Below are 23,526 nucleotides of genomic sequence, written 5' to 3'. Positions count from 1 at the left end.
GTTCATCGTTAAGAACCTAAATGGTCCAGACAGATCTCTCAGAATGTCTCTCGAACACAGGACCCTGGCATTAGGTCACAATTTTCAACTGCCCTGCAGATGAACTCGTGCCAGGAATGCTGTTTTCTTCAACTTCTTCCTTATTAGTATTTTCCCTGGCTGAAAAGGAGGAAATGCACCTAAAGATTTTCCTGTGAATACAATCTCTAAGACAGTAAACCTGAAGACTGGAAATCACTAGGTAAGTTTTTGGTTGTCTTGTTTTTGCTGATGTTTTAAAGGATCAATTGAAGTCATATTGTTGTTTATGTGGGAGTTAGCTGTGGTTTTAGGCAGACATCAGGTCAGTAACTAGAAACAGTTTAGATGTATTTTTCTTTCTATTGGGGAAACTAGGAATAAATGTAATAACTACTTATTACAAATATACATAAGCTCTTTTTTCATTCTCATATTACAAAATATTTAATACTTATATGAAAATTAAGAGCACTAGGAGACTGGACAGAGCAGGTGAGAAGAAAGATCATTAGATGTGTATTTTAGTTATCATAAAAATGTAATATATAAATGTTTAGTTTCTTATAATTGCTAAAAAGAAACAATACCCAACAATTACAATTCTATTTTTCATTGTGATTATTAAAGATAAATAGCCTAAGTAGATTTTTAGAATTTACACTGACATATACAAATTACATTTTAAAGAAAGGAAAGCAGCAAAGTATCATATCAAAGCCCACTCACTAATGAGCTGTATTAAGTACTTTGTTTCGCTATTAAGTGAAAAAAACTTAGTTTTCATTATCTCTAATCTAATAGAGAAGGAGAAACCATGTAATTAGCAATAAACATCAAAATTATAAATTATACTGTATCATTTTTAAAAGGTGGGATGTAAAGAAGGATATCAAAAGATCTAAATAAATAAATATATATATATATGCAGAGATAAAGAGAGAGAACCATACAAGGATACGGAAGGGTGGGAACGAATAAGACAGCTAAACAGAGAAGAAGGGAGAGGGAAACTAAATCAATTTTTACATGCTAAGACCATCTACATAATACTTCTCAATATAAATTATTTTTCTATAAATAGATGGAAATGTTAAAAATATACAAACATACATGTATATGCACATACATTCTATTGTTAGTGACATGAAAGCATCCTCCTGTAGTTTACTGTAATCAAGCGAAAGCGATTTCCTACCTGAGAACAAAGCAGCATAACCAGCTCAACCACAGACGTGCTGGACTTCATACAAACGAGGCCTACAGGAAAGAAAGGTCAGAACAGAATGAATCACAGTGGTAGAAATCATCATTCCCCGTTAATTCATTATATAGTTCTAATTTATAAAAACTTTCTTTACAATACAACTCCTAAAATAAAATGAATGGAAACATTCACCAACACATATATTTATAGCATTAATTTAAAAATATTCAGATATTCAAAAATATATTTAAAATACTAAAAAATTGACTTCGTGCTTGGGTTATTTATTTAGTTAAGGAATTTCTTATATTTAAACAAGGTGGGAGATGGTGATCAAAATTTTTAGAGCTGCTTTTATTCCAATGACCTTTGCTATGTGATTGTCTCCTGCAGTGAATTACAATAATCATTGAAAATTTGCCTAAATTTTCTTCCAAAAGACAAAATTAAAATAATTTCTAAATAGGTAATTCCCGATAGGTTGTCCATTGTTTTTAAGATAATAAAATGAATTTCACACACAATTAACATATTAAGCAATGTTTCTAAAATTTTCCATTGTTCTGCTTCCATGTCTCTGAATAGACCTCAGAGGAATAAATGTACTAATAATACTACGTACTAATGGTTATTCCTCAGTGATCACTTACTATGTGCTGGGCACTGTGTAAATGCCTTATGTACATGGTCTCATTTAATTCTCATTCATACTCTGTGACATACCATTATTATTCCCATTCTACAGGCCAGAAAATATTCTTCCTATAAACAGTTTAAACATTAATTATTCATCAAGACTTTTTCCAATTAAAAGGATGGCTGCTGTATAACATTTTATATAATAAGAAAGCAGATCATGATTGGTAGTTTTTTGAAGTGCCAACATAGAGGAAGATGTCACCACGGATTAATCACAATCCCTGGACGAAATTATGTTAATGATGTTAGCTAATTAAAAAAATATTTTTAGAGGTTTTCCAGTGTTTTTAAAAATTAAAATAACTTAATAGACTTGCTTTTCTTTTTATTTGAGGACAAATGTAATCAGTAAAAGCATTGTATAGTAAGAAATGCCATGGTCTTACATTAGTTGTTGCTAAACGGAAAGTTGAAGCAAAACCATTTATTTTTTTCTTCTTAAGGTGATTTCAATAAACAGTCTCAAATGCCTTCTAGACACTAGCATGTATATTTATTGTAGGTAGTGGATAAATACCCTTGTGTGTCCACTCTTCTAACGACCCTATCCTTATTGTACAGACAGACAGAACAAGCTGTAAAAAGGCACTAGTATTCCATCTTATCAGATCTTTGGGCAGACAGTTAACTAATGAAATAAGAGGCAGATGTGAAATGCTCATTTAAGAGACAATTGCTGTAATTGATCAGCAATTCTCATTCTCAGGAGCTGGAGAGTCAGAAAGATTAATGGAACATTTATCACCTGTTGGCTACTCAACTATTTGAAATTCTGACAAAGAAAAACTAAGTAAAATGCCAAAGGACTACGCATATGTACTCTGTATCAATTTAGATTTTAGACAGTAAGGCTATATAAAGAATTATTCAGCATATATTCTGTGTACTAGAGTTTTTTAATACATAACTTGAAGTAAAAATTAGGAAAAATAGGCAATTATATTCATTTCTCACAGACTAATATTTTAAAATGAACTTCTAAAAAACACCCATGTAACAAGAGCATGCATAATTTTTATAAATTCTATCATTCCATCATAAGAAATATATAAACAAATACTCCATCAATGCTTTGTTCAAAAGAAATAACAACAAATTGACAGGATAGTAAAGTTGCAATTTGCAAACAGTACTCTCAGTGCTTTGAAAAAGGCCATTGTGATTTCAACTCCACAGACCCTGGCACCTTTACTAATGTGTCTTGTCTAATTAGTTTCAAACAGAATGAACTAATGGATTCTCCTCAGAATAACAACAACAACAACAAAACCCTAACCTTGACAATGAAAACACAAGCAGAGGCAATTTTGGAAGACTTATCAACCCTCAAAAATTATATAATCAGTTTGCTTGGAACTATTTCTAAGTGTTAACAAAAGTATTCCTAAAACAAATAGGTAAACTCCATGTTTTTTACTAGAGATATTGAAAATATAAGCAGTGTCTGATGATACTCTATCCTTGCACATTTTCTAAATAAAAGAGCATCTATATTTGACAATTTAATATCACCCATATTTAAAATGTAAGTAATAAACATGGTTTTGTATAACTCAAGAAAGCCAAATTGATCTAGTGATGCTATAAATAAATAACTCAGGCTCTCTGCATAAGGCAAATATTTTACAAATGCATGTCTCAAACAGGTTGAGTTTTTCCTTTTTGTATCTAGCAAGAAATTCAGAATCATATCAACTCATTTGATATCTCCTTGTATAAGCAAAGTATAGCATTAGCACTTGGGAGTTTATGGTAATGAACGAGATATTACCTATACCTTCCCAAGTGCTCCATATTTTAATTCAAATCTAAGATCACCTAACATTTACACAGAGCTTTATCATTTACAAATCACTTTTATATATGCTGTCTCATTTGATTCTCTTAACAACTCTCTGAATTAGTTATTGTTACCTCATGTGATAGATAAAAAATGAAGAGATTCAGTGACTAGCCCAAGGTGTTTCACTCAGTAGGTGGTGAAACTGGGACCTGAATTCAAGTCATCTAACTAGAAAGCAAATTTCATCTTTGCTGCAGAGCTACATAAATAATTCAATATTAACAGGATGCCAATATGTGACTAGAGAAAGGTCATAATGGTTAATTCTAACATGGATGATTTTATCAGTTTTCTTGGAGAAGTTCAGACGGGGACAAAAAGCACTAGCTTAAGCAAAAAGTATAGAGAAAGCAGGGAACAACAAAAAATCTGAAAAGACCCCTATAGTTTAGGGGATGGATAGCTAGGGTACAGGGGGTGTTTGAAAGTGGGAATGTATGGCTAGGGTAAAATTCAAAGATAGATAAAGATTGAAAGAAATAAAATTATAAATTTTTTTGAAAGTTAAAAGGAAGAAGTTAGAGCAAGTTATAAAATGGGGGAAATGATACTAAGACCCAGTTATGGCATTTCTAGTCCATGATGACTTTTCCTGCCTTGTCAATTAAGAAATAGACCCCAAAGGAGCTGTACAGATGAGGCTCTCCAACAAAAATCCAGTTAGAAGTGTTGACCAACTAACAGAACATTTTCACCAGCAAGTACATATTCAGCAGGATAAATATTCTGACTAGAAATACTAATCCTATACTGCATACCACACTAGCTTACCAGCTTTATAGCTGGTGAACCAGCTATAAAGTTATAAAGTGAACACCCGGAGTGTAGACAATAAATGTATGAGGGAAGGAGGCTTGTATATGTGGGAGGTACTCCAAAGGTGGGGAAAACTGCCTGTAAGAGCCTTTCAATATACTATGAAGTACACTATTGAAAGATAAGTTCTGCTGAGCAGTTAAGATACAAGTGCTTGAGATGATTAATTAGGTGAACAAATTTGAGGTGGTCCAGATTCAGGCAGCAAACAAAGAATGGGTCTAGCTGCCATCAGCTAGAACACTGGCAGTTCTTTTGGGTTCACACTAGGGGTAAGACATCAGTTTCTACTTTCAAAAATATACTCCCCTTGCCATAAATACAAAAATCAACCAAAAGCCCCTACCAAAACACACCAAATTGCAAAATGAGTGTGAAGTTAAAAGTTTGACTTGTGGGATAAACCTACCTTTCCTTAATACAAGAACAGTGAAAGGTACAGTGATGCTGTTGTAACACAGAGCTATCAGAACTCTTTTGAGTCCACCTGTGGGTCTGACTACGTATCTGTAGAATTAGAAGACCAAGTTAAAAGAGCCCTTAAACTTTAAAATAGTGTGGAGAAAATCCATCTCTGGCAGGATGTTCCTCACAGTGGGAGGTGAAGGGTACGAAGCTTTACAGTGACCAGCCAGGAATCACACTCACAGGTAGCACTCATCTTTTAAGTAACATCAGAGTGTTCTTTCAGCAAGGGGCCTCCTCCAAGAGAGGAGATCAATAGACTTCTATGACTAGGGCAGTGCTCTGAGTACATTCTCAATAAATATCCATTAAATGAACAAATCTAGAAACCATCATTCACTGAGTAACTACTGTAGTTGACAGAGAAAAAAATAAGTAAGATTTTGAGGAAAAATAAGAATATTTTTTAGAACGAGAGCCCAATTCACTCAAAAATCATTTGTTGAGCATCATGTTTAATGTGCCAGACACCATGCCAGATACTAAGTTTAAAAAGAAGTGAGGAAAGTGGGACAGATTACATAAACAAATAATCATGATATACAATCTTAAAGTGTTAGAAGCACAGAAAGGATAGTGAGCAACTCTGCTGAGGAGAATTTATAGGGAATGTGATATTTGAGTTGGATGATGCTGAACTTATCTAGATTAAAAAAAAGGGAAGAAGGAAAAGTCATTGAAGGTGACAGAAATGTTAGAGGTATAAAGAAACATGAAATAGCTGGTAAAACGAAGTTGGAATGTTATGCTAGGGAGCGCGGAGGATGGAAGGAAGTGGGTGGAAATGAAGATAGAGAGGTAGACAGGAGGTAGGCCATACATGGCATACGATTCCTGTTGGCAACAGGAACCACTGAAGGATTTTAAGCAGGGGACAGACAGAATCCCATCTATTTTGGAAAGATCACTTTCTGTCAGTGGTAATAGGAAGAAACCTGCAACTGTAAAGTCTAGTCAAGATCATGAAAGCCTAAACTGAGGGCAGTGACTATGCAAGTAGAGACAGATTTAAAAGACATTCTGGAATGAGACAATAAGGTATTTTAGACAACTGAATATGAAGTTAAAGGCTAAAGGAGCAAACAGAGTATGAATGATGGTGCTTTTAACTGAGAGAGAGAAAACAAATGAAGGCACAGGTTTGCAGAAAATGCTGTTTCATTCTGGACAAAATTAGAAATATAGGCAAAAAAATTAATTTTGAGCTTTAGGATTGTTTGTTTTTTTTGGTATAGATGCTATAACTCTGACAAACCAGATATAAGTCACACAGATAACATGATGTGGAAGAAAATATAGTCGTGGAGTTTTTATAAGAGTCCCACTAGTAGACTACTCGAACTAATCTTACCAATCTAGTTTTAAGATCTAGTTTTTATATTTATCCTCATAATAAAATATACTAATTTAATTTCCATCAAATAGATATGACTATTCCAATAATATGAATTTTAAAAATCCAGTCTGCTCAAGACTATTTAGTTTTTTTTGTTTTTTTGTTTGAGGAAGATCAGGCCTGTGCTAACATCCAATGCCAATGCTCTTCTTTTTGCTGAGGAAGACTGGCCCTGGGCTAACATCCGTGCCCATCTTCCTCCACTTTATATGGAACACCGCCACAGCATGGCTCGACACACAGTGCGTCGGTTCATGCCTGGGATCGGAACCGGCGAACCCCGGGCCGCCGCGGCGGAGCACGCACACTTAACCGTTTGCGCCACCGGGCCGGCTCCAAGACTAGTTTCTAAATCACTTTCTAATGATTTTAACTTTTTTAAACTCCAAAATTAGTAGAGATTAATCACACTGAAATAGTTGAAATAGTTTCATTTCCATAATAAATGCTGAATAAGACTATAGGCTTTGAAAGGACTCTTGCGTGCTCACGATGCTTCATCTGTTTTAGTTTCAGTGATGTACAGCTGGTAAGGTCTTTAAAATTCTCTGTTCTCTGTAGTTTTCACATTGTGTTATGAAGCACTATAAGATACAGTGTATAACTATAAAGGATACATCTTTTATGATTTTTGCAATGTTACACATTTCTATCAGCATAATAGCAATTTCCTGTTTGGTTTTTTTACCATTCTTTCACTTTTTTATCTGAAACATACAGTTTATTTCCCTATTTCATCACTGTGACACGTTCTTTGTAAAAAATTACTTTCAGTGTTACCTTTTAAATCATCTGAACTTATTAAGGTCAAAAACTTTAAAATTAGCAAGCTGAGCAATTAGTGTGACTTTCTAAGTTAAAATCAAAAAACCAACACCAAACAAAAAAAATCAATATTAACCATCCTTTAAAATAACAATAATGGCTTGAATTTTTATTGCTACAACTGATATTAATATATGTACAAGTACTAATACTTACTATTTTGACTTGACATTTGAAGATTTGCCTACATGTTCTTTCAGAGATTTTAATTTAAAACTGCATTACAAATGGAAACAATTATAATGTTATCTTAAAGGAACTAAAGTAACGTTAAGTTCATTTACTAAGAAAAAGCTTTTTAAAATGTATTTAAACTATTACAGCTTATTTTTATATTTAGGTTACAAATTTTAACTGAAACAAAAAACCCTCAAAATACTGTAGAGACAGTGAGAGTTCATTCATTCATTGATTTACTTTAGTGCACTAAAAACTAAGTTATCACAAACTTAACGGCAGTCTTACTGTCTTTAGGAACAAAACTGAAGTTTCTGGATCTATCATATATGGAGTCAGCAAACTTTTTCTGTAAAGGTGCAGATAAAATATTTTAGGCTTTGAGGACGGACATAAGTTTCTGTCACAACTACTCAACTCTGAATTGTAGTGCAAAAGCCACCATAAAAAATATCTCAACATGTGAGCTTGGCTGTCTTCCAATAAAACTATTCACTCATCCCAAGGTGTGTGCATACATGTGCATGTGTGTGTAGAGCACATATACTCACATAGACATCTACAGATTTTTAAAAGTGCAGTGGAAATTATTTTAGATGTATGTCTATGATATTTTATAATTCCAAAATCCAAAAAGCTCTGAAAAAGCTTTCTTGTAAGATTGTTGCAAACTCCATTATCAACAAAATTTCACCTAGTTAATGTGATGCTATTTACAATCTTTATTCCACTTACTGTGACTATCCCTATGTATTACTGCAGACTTTATTAATGTGTTTGATTAATGAGCTATCCCAGACTCCCCTGAAGATGCTATGAAATATACATATAGTCACCTATTACCTTTCTTAAATCCCAAAATATCTGAATTACAAAACACATCTGGCTCTAAGGTATTGAATAAGGGATTTCAGGCATTTATTAAAGTAAAAGAAATGTGACTCAGCTTTTTAAAAGTCAGAAATTAGTGGTACTCTCTCACATTAAATATTTGAAAGATTCATAAAGAAATTAATATTAATTGCAATTTCAAGTAATTTGATACTGCATCTTTCCCCATGGAAATTTCATTTATTCAGAAGAACTAAAAATTTATTTCTGTATGGGAATGGTTGGCTAAGTGCTTTTAAATTGTAAATCTAGAATGTTTAAGTTGCTCAGAAACAAAATTAGCTGTAATCATAGTTACACAATATCCAAATAGTCATTTGACTGATTTATTGAAATAAACTCTCTAAACTGTTTTGTTTTGTTTTTTGGTCATTGTGTTGACACAGCCTAGGAATCTTGTTGGCTGTGGATATTTTTTCCTTTTTATACTTTTGCTTCTGCTAGGAATTTTTGGATACTGGTAGAGCTGAAGTTCCTAAGACTTTCATAGATAATTCTTCCACAGAATGATAGACTACAATAAAAAATGAGTTATAGTGATAGTTCCTACATAGATATTTACCAGTGATCTGATCGTAATATGAGCTGAGCTGAAGAGGATATTCTCACGGCATTATTATTAACACCTATTAAATGTGAAACACTGCTGCAAATTTACCCTTTTGTTACTTATGCTTTAGAAACCATGTCTGTGCCAGCCCATCAAAAAACGTCATATCAGAGTAAATATTCTGGCAAATTCTTGATGTCTAGTGTCACTCTTTTCTTGTCACTATGTGACTTTAACTTCCGTTTAAACATTCCATTAAAATATCATTTTTCATTTACACATACTAAAAAATAGATTACAATTTCCAAGTCATGGAATTAATTAAGTTTTGAGTTGGCTTGTCTCTTGAGACATTTTCATTTAAATAATTTATTTAAGGAACTATAAGTAAGCCACTGCTGTATGCACAGAGATAACACAGTCTTTGACCTCAAGGAGCTAACAACCCAGTTACAAAGATAATATATTTATGAAGGAGTCTTAGAGAGAATTATACTAAAAAACTTACATTAAAGCACCATGCCTCAAAATAAAACAATTACTTTTGAGATTTTCATTAAACACTTTTATTCATAGTATTAGACTCAAGCTTCCACTACAGAAGTGACTGACCTGAGTCTTGCCCTTTTCTTGACTTCCTGATTTAATCACAACAGCAATGAATAAGGATGAAATAAGGGAAATAAGAAACATTTTCACTATCATAAATCATCTGGATCCCTCAATTCTCTTTGGGTTAAATTTAATTACAGAACCAATTGTTATTCCTATAGCACTCCCCTACATCAACTTTCTTTTCTTCTCCCTGTGTTCCTTCAAATTCCAAAAAGCATCAATTTAATTCTAAAATTACTAAACTCTGTCTGGTTTAAATTTTGACATTACCCAAGAAAAACTCTGGTCCCAAATAATAAGAATGCTATATGTGTTTTAACGTGTATTTCAAGAAATATTAATAACCAAAAAAGGAGACAATATACTGAGTTAAATAGTCATACAATGAAATCAAGTAAATAGTTACAGCTGAATAAAAATGGCTATATTAATGCCTTCACATTAAAATAAAACAATAATTTATATTCTATAAATATGGGGTTTTCCTTTTAAATATGCAATGTATAAACATGTGATATGTATAGTTACAGTTCCAAACTACTCAGATTCTGACTTATTTACATTCTCAAATACATACATTTAATAATTTAAAGTTCTCAAATTCAAATAAATTTAAATTTAAAGTTGCTTTTATTCATATATACCTTTAAATTCTTTAATTTTGGATTCAGAAAAACCCTGGCTCTTTTTCTTTCAAATACTTAAATATAATGCAAATAAAAATACTATGTATTACTTTTCTTAATGCATTCATGATGTCAAAGATAAAAAACTAAGCAACATAACTGGTAAAACAAAATTATGTGATAATTATTGCAAGAAAGGCATACAGCAAAAAAAAAAAAAATTGTTTCAGGGTAAGGTAGGCTTAAGTAGAGGTCAGTCAAATAAACCTCACTTATTTTCAAGAGTGCCTTAACTTTAATAATTATAGGCTTACTTGTCGAAGTACTTTGAGAAAACAAACTAGACCTTCACAAAGCTTCTTATCTGTGCTTAAAGCAATAAATTCTCCAATATGACCCAAGCTAAATTTTCTTTACTGAATCCTCCATTTAGAGCAAAATGTTAAGTAGAGATGAGTAATCAGCCCAGTTTTATTCATTCTTAGCAATGAAATAGGAAGTTCTTGGAACCTGGAAGAACTTGGAAGTTCTTTAAATTTTACAACATTGAAGATATTCTCAAAAGTCATAGAAATTATTATAAGTACATGATTCTGCCCAAGCAATAATTTAGTGGGATTATATGCCACGGGTCATATAAATAGAAAAATACAGATCACTAAATTAACAAGATTATTTTGCCTATACCAGAAAATCCTACATCTAACTCACACCTATCCTCAATACAGAGTCTTGGAATCAAACTATTTGGTTATATACCAGAATCTAATGCAATAATGATACAGTAAAGAAGTCAGTAAGTGAATTGCTTTGCAATTAAAAAAAATAACACTTCAAGCATAAAATATTAGACCTACTCATAAATTAAAAGTAAATGGTGCTTTTATTTCCTCTAATCCTTCTTGCAATAATAGATCTATTACAAATAACAGTTATCTTTTGAAATAGTATGAACTGGGAAATCTAAAAAATGGAATCCAATAAATGACCATAAAAAATGTCTGTCAAAGGGTGGGGGGGTGGCTAGTCATTTCCAAGAACTAAAGACATTCAATGATTCAGTTCTAAAGAACAACAGTACTGCATACCGACTATAAGCCAGGGCACAAATATGAGACAGATACATTCCTTGAGTTAGATAAGACTGTATTCTAATGGAGGAGACAGGCAGATAAACTGATCAGTTTAATGTAAGGAGACCAAGCATTGTCTCAGAACCATTATAGGATGTTGACTTGGTAAGAAAGATAAATGATGTCATTAAAGTAATTCCTATTGTGATTACAAGAAAATGGTGAAATTGAGAAATAACAACAGGAAATATTTAACTTGAAATAATGTATAGTTATTAATTTCTTGGAAAAAATGACTTAGAGATTACTCCAAGATCAGCAATCACAAATGATATTATTCAATTTGTAAAACAGAATTTGTTTATTTTGATACAAACAACTTTTCTCTACTCCTGATGGTATATCTAGCCCCAAGATTTCTCTCTATATCAAAACAAATACGTAAATAGAAAACATATTTAAGATTATTTTCTAGTTTAAATGTTGCAAAGTACAGCTGTTGAAATTACTTGTATAATCTTTTTGAGTAACTAGTTTCAAAGGTGTCATTAGAAAAACCTTACTGAGTACAGAGAGAATAACATTTTGGGCATGGATAATAACATGTACATCATGTGTCACAGGTCATATTTCCATATGGAGGAGAAAATAATCCTCTAGAAGTTAAAACTGGTATCACAGGTCTAAATTGTAGCTCTCATGGATTCTATTATGCACAATAGTTTATATTTATTTTATATACAATACAGTCAATTCTGTTAGCTGACTACCAAGCAAAAATAGATTAAAAACACTGATTCTACATGGAGGGTAATGTATATACAAAGGAATGCAGTGAGAACAAAGACGCTACACAGGAAAATAACTTGAAAGAAGACATCGGAGAAAAGCTTAGTCCTCTGGGAAAAGTCCACAGAGATAACAGCTCTATACACCTACTATCTTAAGAATAGATGAAGTAGAAAAATAATATTAGTTGATCAAAATCTCACCGTGTATGAAAAAACTTATACAATCTTGGTCTACATTATTGTACAGTAGAACTAAAGACAAAATCATTATCCTACTGTTCTTTGCAATAATGGGATGAGAAATAGTCAGTTTATAAAGTACTACAATTTCTCAGGGACATAATGAAATGGAGTCCACCTATAGGAAAAATATCAGAATGGTATGAGGCGAGGTCTAGGAAATAGTTACAAAGGACCAAAGTTTGCAAATGGGAAGGTTTCTGGGGAAAGAGTTACTGCAGAAAGGTCTTATTTCTCTTGTGATCCAGGTCCAACTAAATTGTGGCTACTCTGCCTAATCAAGGGGCATCTGTAATGTGGAAAACTGTTTTGATACCTGAGAAAGACAGACTGGAGACTGATGGTCAAGGGTGACATGCCCTGGGCCTGACCTCAATCTCTGAAACTAGAGACAGGGAACAACATATCTTGACAGCAGAGATCACGGACCAGAAAAACATGTGCCTGAATATATTCCCTTTAGTTGTATTGGTGTTTAAAACACAAGTGGGAGGATGTTACTAATAATCTGAATGTTAGTAACAAACTAGTTAGTTCTTGCACTTCTTTCTAAATATTTTAACATTTGAGTTTATCCTGAGGCCTCAGAACTAGACAATTTTATTAGCATTATAGAATTCTTTAATCTGGATCTAGTTTTTAATTAAGTTGAAGAAGCTCTGGAGTGAATATTTGAAGATCTGGTTTTAGTACAAACTAACCGGATGTGTAATCTTGAGCTAAAACATTTACATTTCTTGATACTAAAAAATCTTTGCTGGTAAACAGATTAATGATTTTGAAACTTTTTATTACAACCTAAAGCAATACATTTTACACCATGATAGGTAGATATAACTGAAACAAATGTCTCATAAAACAGTACTTCCTCTCACTGTGTGCAAAATACCCTGATCTGTGCTATGTCATGGCATGCCATGACTACACCACACCATTAATGTGTCACCATCTGTAATCTGAATATCACTAGAGCTGGCCCACCTCCTGTTTTTATATGGCTTGCAAGCTACGAATAATTTTTATATTTTGAAATGGCTGGGGAAAATATAAATATTTTATGACATTTTAAATTTATTAAATATAATATTCAAATTTCAGCGTTCATAAATAAAGCTTTATTGGAACATGGCCAAACTCATTCCTTTACGTCTTGTCTATGGCTACTTCCTCACTACGATGGCAAAGTTGAGAAGTTATGACATAGACTGTATGGCGGTAAATCATAAAGTATTTATTTTGTGGCCCTTTATAGGAAAAGGTTGCTGGCTCCTGCACTAAAGGACACCTATAGTTCCTTCTGACTTGAATATCCACAGTTCTAACCCTTCCTTCATATCTTACTGGGCTAAACTGAGACTAAACAGTAGCTGCATCACAGTGGAAAGGAAATTCTATGGAAAAGTACAGGCTTCTGGTCAGTTATTTGGACATCAGATTTCTACTTCATTCTGTATTGGAAAATAAGAATGAAAAGTGGGTCAACTGACAGGCAGTATTTGGTGGTAGTATAAAGATTAAAGTCCTTCACAGAATCTGTCTCTGGGAATTCATAGCACTTTAACTCGCAACCCTTAAGTGTTTCAGTTTTATGATGAGCCTAGGAAAGGCTGGTAACTGTTTTAGCAGGGATTACTTTTGAACATAAAATGGCCACTCGTGTTGCATTGTATTGGCACAGACACGTCAAATTCACAAAGATAAAACAGGCAATGGGTAGAGAAAATGAAGCCAGTGGCTTTTCTTCACCTTTATATACTTTATCTGAGTTGGAATTATCTTCTAGCTGTCCTTTTTCAATCTGTCCTTGTTCACATTAGACCTTTAAATAAACATTAGATTTTTTCAATAAAATCTTATTTGTTCTTTCTGCTTCCAGACTCTCCAACTTAAACCTCCCTGTATATAACTGACAGATTGTTTCTTAATCATACTTTGTTTTTGTCATTCCCTGTTCAAAATTCTTCCATGGATGACTAGGATCTAGTTTTCTTCCTCTAGAATATGGGTATTTGGCAAACTCACTGTCACTGACTTTCCACAATTTGCAACAGTAGTCATGAACAAATATGCAATTTTCTGTCTCTGGTGCCTTCACTTCCCTTATATACCTGGTTTCTCTGCCAGGTTTAAACCTGACCAATATGTCATCCATATTGTGTTTTTGTGTGTTGTACTGTTATTTTACAAATTTTTGTTTTAGGAATATAGTAGGGAATAAAGCAATAGCAGGATGTCAGCTTTTTAGAATATAAACTAAAGTTTTTTTGTTTGTATTGTATTGAAGTATATTATTTCCTAGGCAATATTAAAATTGGTTACTATCATCATCACTCACAAAATCCTCAGACAATGTAGGAATAAGGTAATCAAGATATTTTTACTTTGTCCATTATTTCAATTTAAGTAAATTATACCTTTCTCATCTATTAGTAAGACCAATAACTGAAATCTACTTTATTATAAATAACAGTTTCATTTGTTCTACCATCCACTTATCCATTCACAAGTGTTTTTGGGGTACATGTTTTATGGCAGGTACTCCGGCAGGTCCCGGAGCCCTTGCGGAGCTTAAAAGCTTGTAGGTGATAGAGGCATTACCAAGTAATTACACAAATATGAGATGCCAACTACAATTTTGATAGATGCTCTGAAGAAAAAGTGCACTGTGCTATGAAAGGTTACAAGGGAACCTAACTTAGTCTAGGACATCAGGTAAGTTTTCTCAGAGGAAGTTCATGATGCAAAGATCTAAAGGAGCCAGCCAGGCAAATGTAGGTAAATGGAAAGCATTTCCTGATCATTAAAAAAAGTTCAATTATAGAAAGACTTTTTTGAATCCCTCATATTCTTCAATGACTAGAAATACATTGATTTCATTGAATTCTGTAGCTATCATGTGTAAGCATATAAATCACCAGGGGAAAATTCTAATTTATCTGCTATATATACAAAGCATCACTTAAATGCATATAAGGCTTTATATTTGTTGGTTCTACAATTACCTGAAATTAAAGGATTGCATAAATAATCCATAAATTGGCTTCTGTTTCATTGCCTGGATCAATCACTCTACCAGCCGGCACAGAGAATATTTATATGTGGCAAGCACTGCCCCTGCCCTTCTAGTCCCATGCCCAGATGCTCCTGTTCCATAATTTACAACAATAGGAAAGTATTCTCATGTAGGAATCTTGTCCATAACTGCCTGAATTTTACATATAGGCATCTCCCACCATCCTCATATATCCCTGCCACCTGGGGCCACAGAAGCCTTGGTTCCACTGTAACCATTGGGAGTACATGCTTTCCATGAATCTATTAAAACAGAAGAAAAATGTAAATATTGTCAAATGTTTTTAAAGCATGAAATTTAATATTATAAAATTAAAACAAATTTATAACATTTTATACTCTAAAACAATTAGAATTCAATAAAAAAAATTCTGGATTTTCCTTAGAGCAACCTAAAGAGGGACACAGAGAGCCATCAGCTACTAAATAAACTCAGGATAAACACTGTAATCTATAGCAATACTGTGTCCATAACAAGAACATAAAGTGGCTGGAAAATATAACGACTACAATATGATAGAACTGCTCAGCAATATATTTCCTCTTTTAAATTTTCCAATTTAGTTTTTCTTTCCCAATTGTTTACATATTTCTCTAATGTGCCTAACTATCTCAGGGGGTAAAATAATAAAAGTCTATACTGATTTCAAGCTTAAGTTTCTGGAAGATCCCATGTAGTTTACCATAGGTGTATTCAAATCAGTATTCAGGCAACTTTTTCACAATGTAAAAATACTTCTCTGTCTCAATATATACTACATGCGTACCCTCCAAAAACCGACTTGTTATTCAATGTTATACATTTCATGGAATATATAATCTTTTCTTCACGTTATTAACTGTACGTATTTAGAGCATCCATATGTCCTGATTTGCCAAGACAATCCAATCCAAGCTCATACCAGTTGCCGGGGTGTTAATTCTAAATATGAGCCCTTTCTCTTTTGGAATTGCCCTGGTTTACATGAAAAATTATATGAATACTTAAGCTTTATTAGGACAAAAGAGAAAACTATTCCTTTAAGAAATTATGTTATCATGGAATATATGATATAGGTACTACACTCTATTATTTTGTGAAACAAAAATATTTTCCAATCACCACATCAAAGTAGATGACACACTTCTCAGCAAGGGGTAAATTTATGTGCTACTGATGACAAATTCTTCGCTTTCAGTTATTCCTGTAGCAGATTATTCAGATGTGCCATCCACGACTTGTAGATGGTCACTCATAGTCTACTCTGGATTTATATGTTGTTATCCATATTTCCTCTCTCTGTGAAGAAGATGCATTCCTGTATGCTTTACTTCTAATTTCTCTCCTAGGAGACTAGGAGATGATGTGTTACCTCTGACTATATTTCTTAAGTAAACTCTTCTGGTAAATACAGTTTCTCTGACTTCTCATCAATACTTGATTTTACGTTAAGATTGCTGGAATACAGTTCCAGCTCAGCTAGTCAATTAGTATATGAACTAAGAGTCATAATAATTTTAATGAATGAAAAAATACTGGTTTGAGGGCATTAGTAAAACCATTGTTGACAAATCATGTCTTCTTTGTATTAATCATATTTATTGGCTAAAAGATTTCCACATTGAAATACTAAACTGTGCAGTTTAATATGTTCTATTTATGATGAAAGACTACAATTTCTCCTCTTAGAGGGTATCGTTTTCATGTTAGAAATTATCTATGATGGAAAAATCTTTGTTAACATCTACATCTGGGAAACATTTGTTTTATTTTTTGGACAATTTTTTTCCTTACTTATTTGTAAGGAAAAAAGTAATTTGGACAAGATGCTCAGCATATTAGGTCAATTCAAGAAGAGTTATTCCTTTGAACACAGAATCAACTAAAACTGAATTAGAATATCCTTGAGGGTAAATTGAGTAAATTTAATGGATGCAGAAAATTCCATTTACATTTCCCTCAACCCACGTCTATTCCTATCCTATAAATTATCCTTCTAAATTCAGAAGCATCCCTGCTCCCTTCCAAAGCGAACTTCTCTGCTGGGTCTGAGCCCTTCTTGATTCACGACGTTCTTTCTGCGTTATTTCTCTTATTTTTATCAAGCATCTTCATTTTTACATCTCCAATGGTTTTTTTCCCCTTTCTCCTAACAGGCATAGATTTCCCTTCCATGAATAAAATTGTCAATAGTCACTTGAACCTCTACCATTTTTCCTCTTTTGTTTCATTGTCATATTTTTTCAATGAGTGTCTTCGTTGTTGTCGCCAATGAGATAACATCATGTCTATGTTTTGTCAGTTTCTTTTCCAAATACTTTCGCATCTTACAATTCTGTATCTGTTTCCACTACTCTTCTGAAATGTCTCCAAGATAACCAAAGGTTACTTATCATGAAATCAAGTGGTCTGGTTTTATTCCTCCACCTCTTGACTTCTATACATTTACCGCTTCCATGTAAATGTGCATCTCATATTCAACAGCTAAGTTACTTTTCCATTTTAATTCAACTTGTTTGAAGGATAGTTTCCACAAAATACAATGTGACCATTTTGAACGTATACTTCTTTGAGTTAGGACAAATTTATACATCCATGTAGCCACCAGTACCATCTGCTCCCCCAAAAGTTCCCTTGCCCTATTTCCAGTCAATCCTCTCTACACCGCTAACCCCAGGCAACCGCTGCCCCGCATTCTACACTATAAAAAAGATTTGTTCTGTTCTAGTGTTGCATACAAAATAAAATCACACAATATGAACTCGTTTGAGTCAGGCTTTTCTTGCACATTTCTGATATTCATGCATTTTGCTATGAGTATCAGTAGTTCTTTTATTTTTATTGCTGAGTAGTAATCTATCATATGGATATACAAGCATTAGTTTATCTATTCATTTTTTTGATGAATATAGTAATTGTTTGAAGTTTGTGGTTATTATGAATGTTGCTATGAAATTTTATATATGTCTTTATGTGGACATATGTTTGCATCTCCCTTGAATAATAACTATAGTTGAAGTGCTGGGTCAAATTTTAAGTGACTGTCTAACTAAAAACACTGCCAAACTGTTTTTCAAAGTTGTACCATTTTACATTCAGAATCAACAATGTATGAGATCCTCAGGATTTTCCATATACATCATAATTTCATCTGCAATTAAAAATAGTTTTACTTCCTCCTCTCCAATCTGTATGTCTTTTATTTTTATTTCTTGCCTTACTGTACTACTTAGGTCCTCCAGCAAAATGTTGAATTAAAGCAGTGAGAGGCAAATTCTTCTCAATCTCATTTGGTTTTTCACTATTAAGTGTGCCATTAGTTCTCGGTTTTTCGTAGATACCAATTTTAGGTTAAGTTTGTTCTCTTTGGGACCTATTTTCCTGAGAGGTTTTATAATGAATTGGTGTTGAATTTTAACAAATGCTTTTTCTGCATTAATTAAAAATGAGAAAACAATATTTCATATATATCCAAATATTAACTATTCTTGCACTTTTCTTTGTATCTAACTTGAACAGTTTCTTTTGACAGTTTGTATAGTATAGATGTGCTGGCAATAAATTTTGTCATCTTTTCTTGTCTGAAAAAGTCTCTATTCTCCCTTCATTTTTGAAGAATATTTTCATTGGATAAAGAATTCCAAGAGGGAAATCTTTTCTATCAGTACTTTAAAGATGTTCCATCATCTTCTGGTTTGCATAATTTCTTACTAAAAGTTGGTGATAATTTTTATTTTTGTAAGTAATGTATTTTTTCCTCACAGCTCTTTAAAAAATGTAAGTTAAATTTACATTATCATACATTAAAATTGACTTTTTTACTTTGTGTGTAAATTTCTGAGATTTAACACATGTATTTATTCATGTATCGCTGCCACAATCAGAACACAGAATAATTCCATCACCCCAAGAAATCTCTTGTACTATTCCTTTACAGTACTCCTTCTCCCTACTCATAACCCCTGGCCACCACTGATTTGTTTTCTATCACTATAGTTTTGTCTTTTTGAGAATTAAAAAAAAAAATGGAAACATAAAAAAAACAAGAGTTTTGAGATGAGCTTTTCTTACTCACAATAATGTCTATGAGATTCATCCAAGTAGAAGGTTTATTAATAGTTTGTTCCTTTTTCCTGCCCAGTCATACTTCATTATTTGAATGCACTATAGTTTTTTTTTTTTAATCTTTTACTCATTGAAGGACATCTGAGTTTTTCCAGCTTTTGGCTATCACAAATAAAGCTGCTAGGAACATTCATGTACAAGTTTATGTGAACCTAAGTTTTCATTTCTCTAGGGAAAATATCAAGGAATGGGATTAATGAGTCATATGGTAAGTGGATGTTTAATTTAACAAGAAACTTCCAAACCATTTTCCTCAGTGGTCACCATTTTGCTTTCTCAAAGCCATGGATGAGTGCCAGCTGCTCCATATTCTGACTAGCACTCTGTATTATCAGTATTTTTTATTTTAGCCATTCTAGTATGTTTGTAGTGCTGAGTCATCGTGGTTTTAATTTGCATTGACCTACTGGCTAACAATGTTGACCATCTTTTTCCGTGCTGATTAGATATCCTAATGTCATCATTGGTGAAGTATCTGTTCAAGTTATTTATTATCCCAGTTTTAAAGTCCTCTAATTTTATTATTACTTCAGTGTCTTTTCTAAAGCGAACACATACAATTACATCTTTTAATGTTGATTTTCTTGTTCAAGTTTGTTTTTCTAATTTTACTCTGGGGACTAGTTTGCTCCAAGGAACTTGGTGCCATATTTCTAACTTGAATGTACCTGCTACATTTTTAGAATACAGAAGTTACGTGTGTGTGTGTATGTGTGTGTGTATTTCATGGATAATGTCTCTTTTTTTAGGTGTGTTTTATGGGATAGCTATAGGCTTGCTACTATTATTCCATGCGTTTGGATTATTATTTATTTTCTTAATTGAGGTAACATTGATTTATAACATTATATAAATTTCAGGTATACATCATTATATATCAATTTCTGTGCAGACTATATCATAGTCACCACCCAAAGACTAATTACCATCCATCACCATACTCAAGTTACTTTTTTTTTTTGGTGGGGAAGATTGGCCCTGAGCTAACATCTGTTGTCAATCTTTCTCTTTTCGCTTGAAGAAGATTGTCCCTGAGCTAACATCTGTGTCAGTCTTCCCCTATTTTGTATATGGGACGCTGCCACAGCATGGCTTGACGAGCAGTGCATAGGTCCGTGCCTGGGATCTGAATCAGCCAACCCTGGGCCACCAAAGTGGAGCACGCAAACTCAACCACAATGCCACGGGGCCAGTCCCTCAAGTTACTTTTAAATGAGTTGTTGATTTGCTTATCATTGATGACTGCTTTTTGAAATTTTCCCTTTAATGCTAGCTTTGAACAGTTTCATTATGATGTTCCGTAGTATTTTTTTCTTTGTGTTGATCTTTCTTGAGGTTAGTTGAATTTCTTGGATCTTAGGACTTATAGTTTTCAAATTATTTGGCTATTATTTCTTCAAATATACAAATATTGTCTTAATCTCCTTCTTACTGGACTCCAATTCCATGTATATTAAACTGCTTGATTTATCTCATAGGCTCCTGTGGCTCTGTTCCCTTTTTATTTACTTAGTATTTTTTTTTCTGCTTCAGTTTGGAAAGATACTATTCCATATTTTCTGGTTCACTATTATTGTCGTAATCAGTGTATAATAAACTGTTAAATCTATCAAGTGAATTTTTCAGGTTAGTCTTTTTATTTTTAATTTCTCCAAGTTCTGTTTTTTTCATTTTTTACAGTGGTCATTTTTCTCCACATTGTGTTCACATTTTCCTTTAAATACCTAAACATCTTTAAAAAGCTGATAATCCTTGTCTTTTAAACTCATCATTTCTGTCATTTTTATCAACTGATTTGTTTTCTGGTTTTGTGCTACATTTTACTGCTTCATCTCACGTCTAGTAATTTTATTTGGATGCTGGGAATCATGAGCAAGTTACTTGTGGATCAATTTGATCCTTTTGAGGCCTATTTTTAAGATTTTTTTTAGAGTGGACTAGACTAGAGTATCCTTTACTCTAGAAATAATTTAACTCTAATACTAATGTGTCACCCTTTTGGGCTCTCTACTCATTGTCTCAGGTAATCAATGAGGACTCACCACTCTGGCTGGGCAAAGCTGGAAAAACATTTTCTTCTCTGTGCGCTATGCACATTATTCACCTCAAAGCCCTTGGTCACATTTTGCCAAGTCTTATGGAATTTCTTCCTATACGTGTGCAGTTTAGCATTCAGCAAAGATTCAAAGGGCCCATACGCAGGTTTCTGGAGCTATTTATTGTGTGGCTCCTGTCTCTATGAAACTCTGCACCACAGCTACCCAAACTCTAATCATTGTCTCCTTAATTCAGAAAGATTGCTGTGTTTTACTTGAGATTCCCCTTCTTTCACAATAATCCAGCATGTGGCTCTAGGCAAAATGTCAGGAAACTCATAGAGCCCAACTCAATTATTTCCATGCTTTCAGGGATTACAGTTTTCATTGGCCTATTGTCCAAGGTCTAAAAACAGTTGATTTATATACTTTGTTGAATTTCCTAGTGGTTACAGTTGGAGGCCAAGTCCACTACCTATTATCCTATCGTGACAAAAGAGGAAATTACACTAAGTTTTTTAGAATTTTTCTTCAAAACATTATGTCAATGCACCTTTCTCCCTGTTCTGGTCAACATCCTACCCATGACCTTATATTCAACCTAGATTACTTAAAGAAGCTTTAATCTTCACTAAAGAATCTCCTTGTTATCTCATGGGTTTTAATTTGATCTCCTCATTTTTTAAAGCACAGGGAAGGCAAGACCAGATCTTATGCATTGAAAGTAAAATCCTTAAACATATATAGCATACTATGTAATAGATACTCAAAGATATTCTGATCTTCACATTAGATTATAATATCTATATTTAGGCACTCTGACTGTCACAATTGTTAAAACACTGATTGTCAATGTTGAGTCAAGTGATATAGCTAATCAATCAGACATCTCTTTTCCATCTTGGGATTCATATGAAAAAACGTTCTTTATTGAAGATACCATTTCTGAAGGATCATTTCTTTATAGTTAAAGTTATGTTACATTACGATCTCTTGATATCCTGACAACCCAAATAACTCAGGTATCTAAAAATATTCAATACCTATCTGAATATTGTAACGAGATCCTTTGATAAATGTCATTTAACTATCATATTAGTAATAATTCAAGTGAGCATCTGTTCACATACCGATAAGTATCTCTAAAGAATAATTTAGAAAGATAAAATTTTAAAAATTATACATAAAATACTTGAGTAAAAGTGGTTGATTATAAATTCCTAAATATTCTGAGATTTAGCACAATATGTAAAGTATTTTTCCCCTAATGTGAAAATGGATCTATCATTTGCAAAAACATGGAATGTTACACAAAACATCACTGATGTATGTTTGTCAAATTTTCCTAAAATGTTAGTGACAATTTTCTTAAAATAACATCACTAGGTAACAACTGTAGGAACTAAGGATACACGTTGCTGCTTAGGTGGAATTATGCAAAGAATGGACAATGGTACCTAAGCGTCAGCAAAATGTATCAAAAGTAACAATCAAACATAGGAAGAGACATGCTTTCTGCAGTCAATGCAGTTCAATCTTAAGTAACACAGCAATAAATTGTGGTTGGATGGGAAATTATACCCGTTGAGCTTGGTTCTCAGCTAAAAGAAACGAAACTTCTCTTTTTAAACAAAGTTTTCAAGGAGAACATGTATCCAGGATATCATGTAATAAGTAAAATAGAGAAAAATACCTTTCTATAGCCATTTAAGGAAAACCTGTGAGAGTTTAGTGTAGAAAGGAATTACTGACACTGTATTAGTAGAGTATATAGTTTCAAGCTATATCATCATATAGCGTAATAATCATAGCAAATTAAATAAAAATTATAAATTTCATTATCAATAGTATCTAAATTTAATTTTCCTTTTGATGATGCCATTATCTCTTACTCTAGACCTGGGTTGGCAAACTATAGCCTAATACAGCCTGCAGCTTGTTTTTGCATAGCTAGTAGTCTAACAACAGATTTTACATTGTTACAGGGTTGTAAAAACAAAACAACACAGAAAACAAAGAACATATGACAGAGACTGTTTGTTGGTCCACAATCTAGACCTTTAAAGAAAAAGTTTGCAAAT

The 23,526-nt window shown here is 33.0% G+C and overlaps 1 protein-coding gene across 6 annotated transcripts in view; it reads right to left on the bottom strand.

Moving 5' to 3' along the window:
* Positions 1-23,526, bottom strand: part of NBEA (neurobeachin) — a 696,720-nt gene that overhangs the window by 348,082 nt on the left and 325,112 nt on the right. For all 6 annotated transcript variants that reach the window (XM_058547999.1, XM_058548001.1, XM_058548000.1 and 3 more), the window contains one exon: positions 1,217-1,278. In XM_058547999.1, coding sequence (XP_058403982.1) covers positions 1,217-1,278 — 62 coding nt within the window. The remainder of the gene's footprint in view (positions 1-1,216; positions 1,279-23,526) is intronic.

This window comes from Diceros bicornis, chromosome 9 (genome assembly GCF_020826845.1).
Source record: "Diceros bicornis minor isolate mBicDic1 chromosome 9, mDicBic1.mat.cur, whole genome shotgun sequence".
Lineage (NCBI taxonomy): Eukaryota > Metazoa > Chordata > Mammalia > Perissodactyla > Rhinocerotidae > Diceros > Diceros bicornis.
Note: the sequence above shows the minus strand (reverse complement) of the source record. Positions and strands in the feature narration are given on the sequence as shown.